This window comes from Coenobita brevimanus, chromosome 113 (genome assembly GCF_032717465.1).
Source record: "Coenobita brevimanus isolate Jiangsu-jjx chromosome 113, ASM3271746v2, whole genome shotgun sequence".
NCBI classification, from domain to species: domain Eukaryota; kingdom Metazoa; phylum Arthropoda; class Malacostraca; order Decapoda; family Coenobitidae; genus Coenobita; species Coenobita brevimanus.
Window position 1 is genome coordinate 7,312,128 of NC_137066.1, and position 10,607 is coordinate 7,322,734.

General features: G+C 42.3%; 1 protein-coding gene across 1 annotated transcript; it reads right to left on the reverse strand.

The window, feature by feature from the left end:
- Window positions 1-9,423: 9,423 nt before the first annotated feature.
- On the reverse strand, window positions 9,424-9,786 carry LOC145418323 (caspase-3-like). Its single transcript, XM_080286763.1, has one exon. The coding sequence runs from the start codon at window positions 9,784-9,786 to the stop codon at window positions 9,424-9,426; it is 363 nt and encodes a 120-aa protein (XP_080142889.1).
- Between the last annotated feature and the right edge of the window lie 821 nt (window positions 9,787-10,607).

The following is a 10,607-nucleotide window of genomic DNA, read 5'->3' on the forward strand; positions in this document are numbered from 1 at the left end:
TCGTCTCATTAACTCTCCTCCTCTTACTGACTCCCTTCAACCTCTGTCTCTTCGCCGCACTGTTGCATCTTTATCTCTTTTCTATCGCTACTTTAATGGTCACTGCTCCTCTGAACTGTCTGCTTGCATTCCTCCACCTCTACGACGGGCGCGTAGCACCAGTCTGGCAGCAAACTCTCATCCCTTTTCTGTCCAACTCTCTAATGCAAGAGTTAACCGTTACTCCCAGTCTTTCATTTATGCAACAGGTCAGCTCTGGAACTGTCTCCCTCTGTCTGTATTTCCTCCTGCCTATGATCTCCAGTCTTTCAAACGTAGTGTGTCCAGGCATCTCAAAATGATCGGATCTTGAATTTGGCTCTCTATTGTATTTTGTTTTTCTCTTGGAGGGAACTGTTACTGCGGGCTCATGGCCTTTGGTTCCTTCTTCCTCGCATAAAAAAAAAAAAAAAAAAAAAAAAAAAAAGTTGGATGCATCATGGACAGGCAACATGACAGAGTAGCTCTCGATGGACAGATTATCGACAGCGGCCTGAGCATGCAGGTCATAGGTCAACGTTTGGGTATTTCCACCACAGCTGTCACTAAATGGAATATTAGATGGGAGGAGGTTGTGTTAGGACTCCATATTATAATTACAAATCATAATAGATAGATAAATAGATAGAAGCAGGAAGTCAGATGATGAGAAGGTATTGTGTCTGCGAGAATCGAGCAATGCTAAACATGCTTACACACTCTTAACTCAAGGAATGCTTTATAGGCACACGACAGCACCTCGTGACCATACACACACATACACACATACTCACACACAGGCTTCTAGTGCTTTCCAACCACAGTGAACACACATGACACGACCCCTGTTTCACCAGAATTTAGGAAAGAGAGCTCAGAAGAAGAGAGGCCATAGAATCGGCAGGTAGTGGGGAGAATGGCTTAGCAACTTGGAAGAGAGAGAGAGCGAGAGAGAGCGAGACAGGGACTCTACTTATACTCACTCGTGTGCGAGAGACTTGTTAATATTTACAAGACAAATAAAAATAGTCTCATACTCTTCTTTATCTCTCCTGTCATTGCATGACAAATGGGAACCAAGATTATCAACGTACAAACAACTCAAGTATAACAACCGCTCGTCCACAAGTCTAATATATAATACTTCTCTACAAGTAACTACAAAGTCTTTTTATGACATTTGGTAGCAGCGAACGTATACGAACCTCGTCTATGAATCAACGGTGAATTCCTACAAAATATCAAGATTGAAAACAAAAAAATACCTCACAACCAACAGCTTACAACCAGCTCCTGACAGTATTCTCTCCAACCAGCCCCCTCCGTTTCCACGATCATCACGCTGATTTAGAAGTGATCACATGACGCCTTGCAAGTAGTTCAACAAAGTACTGATACAAACAATCTTGAAATTTCTACGACAAACCAATTAATTACAACCATCTACAATCAACTACAAGTAACAACTCTACGAGTCATCTGTATAATCTTCTACACGCACCTACAAGTAGCGGCAGTCTTCATCCTACAATGAGTAAATCACAAGAAAAAAGGACCACGAATACCTTGAGGAAGAAAAACAAAAACAAACGGAAAGTGAGACACGACTCACAATTCACAACTACCAGACCTCACCCTCCTCTCTCTGCTACATCCACCCAACCTCCACCGCTGATGCAGGAGTGAAGAGGTCAAGACGATGAAGCAAATACCAAGTCCATATTCACAACTCATCCTACTCACTCATCTTCACTCAAGTTACTCATCGCTACTCATTCACTCACCACAGCTACCAGTGTGGGAAGTCGACGTCATCATGCGTGGTTGCTGAAAAGACGCCACGTCAGTCAACAAACCACCTGCACCATCACTAACACCATTCCCACCACGGTAAAAATGAGTGAGTTACATAGTTACTTCATTTATACAATACACAGTGAGAGACAAAAATCATCTGCACAAACATATAAAACGTGCTGTATAATTACAACTTAAATACATATACCTACTTCAGTTATCATCTTAATTCAATAATTAAATACTTGCACCAACAGTAAATATTCTACACTGTATATATTCATTCATTTATTATAACATTTATTTACTACCAACGAGTGTTACCATTTATACCTACATAAAATACGTGTTTCATACATACAGCTATACATTATTACATCTACAAAGTAATAAAGAAAATATACCATCGCAGTTATTCAGTGAGCGATTAAAAAAGACTGTATTAAACATTAATTAAAGCTACCTAGTGGAAACAGATAAATTAAGTTACAAGGAAAACCAGAAAAAAAAAAATGGCCAACACAAATGACGTTAGCAAGAATGAACATCTTCCACACAATCGTGAAGACAAAGATTTCCACACAATGCTGACACATATATTGCCCAAGATAGGTAAATGTGAAGAACAAGTCAGTGTATATAGTTAATACTGTATGTAGTGTATATATATTTTTTATGTAAAATAACATAATATGGGACTATATAATATCATTTTCAGTAATATCTGTGCGATATAAACTAAACCTTAAAAAAGGGTCCCAAGGGATTTAACCAGCAATTATGCAACCATGAACAACACAGAAAAAGCGTAGACAAACGAAGACAAACAAACTATAGAAAATCAATACATACAAAAAAAAAAGAAAAAGAAAAAGTAATAGAGTAAGATCACATATGTCAGGACTGCAATTATTACAATTATGTAACTACAAACGATATGTAACAATTATGTAATGACAAACGATTGCATTATGTTACACTTGCTACAATTATGTAACTACAAACAATATGTACCATTTATGTAACTGTTGCATTAACAAGATGTAACTTTTATGTAACTTTAACTACAATTATGTAACTACAAACGATATGTAACAATTATGTAACGACAAACGATTGCACTATGTTACACTTTGCCAATTATGTAACACTTGCATTAACAAGATGTAATTATTATGTAACTTTAACTACAATTATGTAACTACAAACAATATGTAACAATTATGTAACAGTTGCATTAACAAGATGTAACTTTTATGTAACTTTAACTACAATTATAAGGCCAAGACACTTATGTAACAGTTGCATTAACAAAATGTAACTACAATTATAAGGCAAACACAATTATGCATTACCACAATATTTTGTAACAATTCATAAAATGTTACAATTATGTATTACCACAATGCTACTACAATGTTATAAGTCATACAACTGTACCACAATTCTGTATTACCAGTATCATTATACAAGTTAGGTGAAATATTAGACATTACTAAAGGGATAACTCAATATGTAATGTATAACCTAGCAGTATTACCATTGCACAATTATATGCGTATGTCTGTTATACACATCTTACAAAATGTTATACAACAACCATTGCATTTATTCAAATATGTATACAACTTGTTTAAAATGTAATATTACTGGATAATTGCCATTTACTATGAATGTTACATGTATACAATATTATAATCAATATTATATACTAATAGATTAGCATATGTCAATGATGACTGCTGTCGGAGGACCTCCAGTGGCGTGTGCCGAGCATATGTTAGGACTCCATATTATAATTACAAATCATAATAGATAGATAGATAAATAGATAGAAGCAGGAAGTCAGATGATGAGAAGGTATTGTGTCTGCGAGAATCGAGCAATGCTAAACATGCTTACACACTCTTAACTCAAGGAATGCTTTATAAGCACACGACAGCGCCTCGTGACCATACACACACATACACACATACTCACACACAGGCTTCTAGAACTTTCCAACCACAGTGAACACACGTGACACGACCCCTGTTTCACCAGAATTTAGGAAAGAGAGCTCAGAAGAAGAGAGGCCATAGAATCGGCAGGTAGTGGGGAGAAAGGCTTAGCAACTTGGAAGAGAGAGAGCGAGACAGGGACTCTACTTATACTCACTCGTGTGCAAGAGACTTGTTAATATTTCCAAGACAAATAAAAATAGTCCCATACTCTTCTTTATCTCTCCTGTCATTGCATGACAAATGGGAACCAAGATTATCAACGTACAAACAACTCAAGTATAACAACCGCTCATCCACAAGTCTAATATATATAACTTCTCTACAAGTAACTACAGTCTTTTTATGACAGCTGGAGCTGTCATGAGCTTGGGTATGAATGAAAATCTGTTCATGTTGTAATTTGTAGTATGGCAGTCATTATATTACTCAATAATTCCGAGTATCTGGGGTTGGAGGAATAAACTATTGAATAAGGTGTGGCTGAGGGGGAAGAAGGGTAGGAAAGAGTAGAGACACGGGCTGCGTTGGTGTGAGGTTCTCATGCTCATTGCCCTGCCTATGTCTGTGTGTGCGTGCAGTGCTGTGTGTGTGAAGAAGAGTATATGTTGTGCTGGATTAATCTATTCTGTCGTAAATTAGTAAGATAAATTGTGACAGTATATTTTACAGTATATATTTTTTCGTATGTATTGTTAGGTGTAGCCTATGAAGTAATTTGGTATAGCTAAGTCCTTCGTTTTTACTATTCGACTATTCTATTTACTTTCCTGAAGCAACAAACCCCATTTTTGTTTTGTTTTGTTGATATTTACCCACAACATTGTGGGGCACGGGCAAACAAAGGGCCCGTCAGAGAATCGCAAAATAAAAGAAGACAACAGGCGAAAAAAAGAAAAAAGGCAGACAGAGGGGGGGGAAGGCAGGAAGGGGCGAGCATAGAGACGAAGGACAGATCAAAGACAAAGGCTGCAGCAGCAGAAAGTCGCCGAAAAAAAAATAAAAACAGCAACTGGAGGGGCCACTCAAGACTGATCGTCGGAGTCAGAAATATCAGTATATTCTGAATCCCGGTGAAGATCTTCATATAGCTCCAGGTTGGTCGAATACTGAAGCTGGGAAAGAGGGCCTTGCTGAGAATTCTCCAGTGCCTCATCCACAGCACGAGCAATACAGCGACGGAACTCTTTGTCAGGTTGAAAAACGAAACGAGATCCTGGATTGATGGTGGGCCTCACAGGATCAGGCGACGAGATCGAAACGGCGAGCTGGGGCATCCTCGGGTAGAAAGGGAGAGGCAGAAGGCCCATCAGAAGGCGTGAGGCTCAAACCCATAGCAGCAGATGGAGAAACCGAGGGGGAAGGGCCCTCAACGTCCGGATGGTCGGACAGAACGAGTGAGGCAGGCTTCTCCCCCTCGGCTGCTATCGGCAGGGGGTGGACCTCAGCAGCGGTGGTGATGATGTCTAAGTCCGTATCCGTGGTCGGTGCCGGGTCAGTGATCGTGGGACCAGTCGAGCCAGTCGCCTTGTTGAGGGGACCATCCAGTTGCAGCCTTATCCGCGGTGTACTGCGAGGGCGAGGTGGAGGTGACCTTGGCTGCCCCGGTGGCCGCCGGAGACGACGCTGCTGACGAAGGACTGAACGTGCATCGCCGGCAAAGCTCCGGGGGATGCCAAGGCTCGGTAGCCCGTTCTCCTCGAAAATCTGAGGGAGGAGAACGCGCAAAACAGCCTTGTCACCCCCACTAAAAGCCTGTGCCGTAGCGACGTACATTGAAACGAGGAGGTTCGTCTCCCCAGAACACCTAGGACCTCGAGGCCGGCGTCTCTGGGCTGTAGGGCGCCTCAGTGCACGGGCAGAGCCCTGCACAGAAACACCCCCTGGCCCAGTGACATCCCTAGCCTTAGGACCTTTAGGTGGCTGATGGAGACGAAACTCCACCGTCTCACCCTCACCGAGAGAGCACCGAAAGCGCCGGGGATTCGGTGCAACGATCCCGAGTCTGTGTACGAAAACATCAGCATCGGTGTCCCGGCGCTTGATGAACCCGTACTCAGACTTCACGTTGAACCAAACCACCGCACCCGTGATCTTCGTGGCTCCCGGCAGCTTGGAACTACTGCTGGATGCCCCCCTCAACGGGTCGTAGACTTGAGCAGTAGTACAAAGAGTAGCTCGTTGTTCAGGCATGGAGACGTCTGCCTGGAGCGAGAGCTGGACTGGAAATGAACAAACCCCGTCATCCTGCCTGCCTCCCTTCCCCCGCATTGTCCTAAATTTCCCCCGACTGCCGTTTCCCCCTCACTACTGGTGGCTCGAAACGTGAGTCAGCCAACTCAGGGTTTGCAGTCACGGAGAAACGGAATCGACAACGCTGTGACAGGTGGAAGTGCTGGAGGGTGTACAAAAACACAAGCTCAGATGTATCCAAAGAAAATACAACTTTGTAAAATACCAAAGTATTTTATACATTCAAAACAGTTTGACACAGATGTATGAGAACTCCGTGTATCAGATCATATTTCTCTAAGCCATTCACAGTGGCATTGTGATTTTAATCCGTGAAATATAAATCCGGTAATCCGTAAAATCACAGTGCCGCACTCACAGTGACAACAATAGTGTTCATATTAAATTTTGTTTTACTCCATCTGAATCTACTGCTCGAACATCTCAAATGATTCCCTTAACTGAAGCAGGAGGCAGGGAGTTGGACAGTTAGCATAAATTGTTCATGTACATTTTTATTTGGCCCCACTCACATTAATTAACAATATAAGAATGGTATCTTTAGATCTTATTTGTCAGAATTAATATAATTTTATTTTGTGCAAAATTGTACAATAATTATCTACTTCATTAGTTTAAGTATCATAGTATTTTGTGGTAAGTCGTGGAAGCATCATATATTTAACTTTTTTCATAAGTGAAACATCCTAATATCTATCTGTCTAAATATCTCTACACACACACACACACACACACACACACACACACACACACACACACACACACACACACATATATATATATATATATATATATTGCGCTCGTTGGCGCAACAAAGACTGGCTTAAAAATAAAGACACAGACTCTTGACACTTGAATAAAATGAATGACATTGGCAGAAACAGCAAGAGTGACTCAAACTTATCAATTCTTGTTGAGTAAATAATTGTAATATCACTAAGTGCAACCTAATTAATAGATCATGTGATGACAATTACTAAACATTAACTCACGTGTGGAAGATATTCATACAGAATAGCATACACAGAGTCCCAAAGCAGAGCACACAACCCCTCGGTTTAAACTTGAGTCGCTAATTCAACTTAGTCTTTTTTTTTTTCTTATTGCGGCTTTATTGCCATCGCCCGCTATGTGGGGCATTAGGCCAAAGAGGACTGGCAAAACAAGGCACCACCAAGCACAAGCAGCGCACACAACGGCCAATCTAGGGGGCCAAGCGGGGTGGAAGCATGAAGTAAAATGCTCTTAGATCAGCTGGACAGGACCCTCTTTACATTAAACTGCCTCCTTCACGAAGTACTCCACATCCCTCCTCCTCTTCTACATTATTCCCCTTTCCCCTGGCTCCTTTCTTCCCTCCCCGTCTTCTCTCTCCTTCCCCCCCATCCCTCGCTCCCTTTCCACCACCTCGTATTCCCCCTCCCCCACTCCCATCAGTACATCCCCTTTCCCTCCTTATCTCATCTCATTCCTACTCGTATATACCTGCCTTCTTTCCGTCACTTTTCCATCTCTTGCATTTCCCCCGTCATCCCCTACTAATCTCCCTTCACCTTCTTATCCCCACATTCCTTTCTTCCTCTTACCTCACCCTCCGTTCCTCCTCTTACCGCATCCCTCCTCTCAACCCAAAATCCCTTTACCAACCTCCCTCCTCCTCCCTTCTTTACCTCGGTCAACGCAGTTGGGAAGTGATTCTATTTGCCTGTTAGTCCAGAAGATATCGCAGAAAGCTATTAATGGATTACAATGGAATTTTTTGATTATGTGGGATATGGTTCAAGGAAGAACTGATTAAAAATAGGTGGTAATCTGAGTTCGAGTCCCGGATCAGGACTTCTTTTTGTTTGTTCACATCTCAAAAGTTACTGATGGAGTTCAGTGAAATTTTGGGGATATATGGGTCATGGGACAAGGAAGGGCTGATTAAATTGTGGAGTTCAGAATTGTTTGGCATAGGCATTGGCTGAGGTATGCGCTCTCTGAATGATGTCAACTTGATTCCTCACTTTTTATTACTCCTTAGTCTCGCATCATTTTACTTTCCGTCTCATCCTTTCTTCCTCTTCCCTCCCACTTTCCTCCGCTCATCCCTTTCCAGTTTCCTACCCCTACCCCCCACTCTGTCTGTCTCTCGTGTCCTTACCTCCTTTGGCCCCCCTTCCTAGTATTTTCACTACCTCATCTTCTCCCAGCTCCTCTCCCACTTCTTGTTGAGCCCTAGTTAAGAATACCACCAGCCCCCATCCTCACCCTTCTCATTCATAGTTTCCTTATAACTTCCTCAACGCCTTCCACGAAAGTCAAGCTCCACTTCACCTCCCACTCCTTCCCTGTCCGCTCAATTTTTCTCTTCTCACGTTAGCACTCAATTCTCCCCCTCTCTCCCCCAAAATTCGCAAAACAACTATACTCTCCAAGCCGCCTCTTTCCTCCCTCTCCTTTCCCTTTTTCAGTCTTTTCCTCTCTCACTCTACACTCTCAGACTCTCCACATCATTCCACTCTCACTTACCCCTTCCTCCACTACTTTACATACCCACTTCTTCCCTTGCCCCCATGCGTTCTATCCCCACCCAAAGTCGTCTCTTCACTTTATTTCACCAACTCACTTCCAGCCCATGCTCGTTCCTTCTTCACCCACACACTTTCTTGCTTCCACTCACACTCTTACTCATTTACTCACCCACTTACTCTCCAATCCCTCACTTAAATATCCAGTACTCATTCACTCACTTCTCATTCTCTCTCCACTGACGAACACACTTACTCCCCACTCACTCACTCTCTCATTTGCCCACCACTCCTTTCCTTGCTCATATCTCACACACTCCTTCGCTTACATACCCATCTGCTCCAGTAACTCGCTTCCTACTCACTCTTGCCCATTCACTTAGTCCCTACCCACTAACGCACTGACTCCTGACTCACTCATTCGCTACCCATTCACTCATTTACTCACTCCCGATTCAGTTGTTCAGTCACTCACTAGCTTGCTCACTCATTCACGCAATCATTCCCCATTCATTCACTCACTATCCACTTATATACCTCACTCACTTTTCACTTGCTCGCTCTCCACGTGCTTACTCATTCACTGCCTTGAAGTGTGCTGATCTGATTGGAAAATGTCCACGTTGGTTTAATGACCCAGTTCGCTGCTCGTTGTAATACAGGAGGCTCTACAGTACCTCATATTAGATTTATTTAGTATATTGCACTTTACTTTTCTCTTAAGTGGTATTCACGTCATTTAAATATCGACGTTGTTTTGCATCAATAATACGCAGGGCAATACTGATGTGTAATGTGCCGCATAAATCATTAAAGAGGCACTGTAAAGTCACCAAAGCCACTTATGAGTACGGTCCCCTGCTGCTCAACAAATCTTGTTTTTTTTGTACAAAGTATCTTTTAAAGCCCCAGTCTTCCCACATGGGTGTCGTGGCTTTTTTCCTCTTCATTGTGTTCCTGAGGAGGTAGTACACATCACGCAGGTCGGTGGGTTCGGCAATGGAGTGCAGGACGTGACAGAGGGAACTGATGTAGATGGTACCCGCGGTTCGGCTCCTGAGCACCTTGATGCCCACAGCACCGGCGTGGATGTTAACCAGATCGTGGGGAACGTCGATGGTGTCTGTGTCGATCATCTCACACTCGGTTCCGCGGCAGTAGTTAGTCATGAAGATCTTTGGCTTCTTCTTGAGTAGCGGGCACATCGTATCAGTGAACTGGCTTCTTATTTCAAGCAAGTTTATTATTTCTTGACCTCTACCATAAAATTCATTGCAAGAAATACCATGGCTCATGACGAAAATAAAAAGGGAGTCTGTCCACTGCAAACTGCAGTCTTCCCTGATTTCAGAAATTGTTTGCATTGTTTCATTTCTCGTCAGATTTTCGTGAACCTTAACACTATACCCCAGCTTGGTAAAGGTGAGCATCAAATTATCTGCATCAACTTGTGCTCCGTCTCTTTCCTCTGGATAGTTGAACACGTGAACTTGGCCGTAGGGTGTCTGACAGGGGGCTGGGTATTCCACTTCAGCAGGCGCTTCCCAGTCAACCCTCATCGACGCAACCTGGAAAAAAAAAAAACTCACACACACACGAAATTTTAAAGACACCGAAGTTGCACGTAAATCGTCTGGAGGAAACAAGAACAGATTAGTTAAGATTTAATAGCTTGCAAGGATAATTGGAAACAGCAGTTCATCCTCTAAAGCTGTGTATCATAGTGTCTTTTAAGATTTTGTTCTTTTACCAGCTTTTTTCCTCTTATTTATCAATGGTCTACGAATGGGTGGAGTGAAAATATTTTTTTCTTCCATTTTAAAAAAGTGTAAGTACTAAGCATTGATAAACATGTCAAAACTAGAGAAAATACCATTTTTGGGGTGTTGCCATCTTCTGCGTGCCAGCAACCCTCAGTTTATTCCTCCAGAAGAGTCATTGACTACGGGAAACTTTTAAAAATAGTGTTAATCAGAATTAACTGATTTGGGATTGTGATTTTCAGCTGAAATTATGCACAAATGAA

Coding starts and splice junctions, on each gene's coding strand:
- LOC145418323 (XM_080286763.1), bottom strand. CDS start 9,786: ATGTGCCCGCTACTCAAGAAGAAGCCAAAGATCTTCATGACTAACTAC.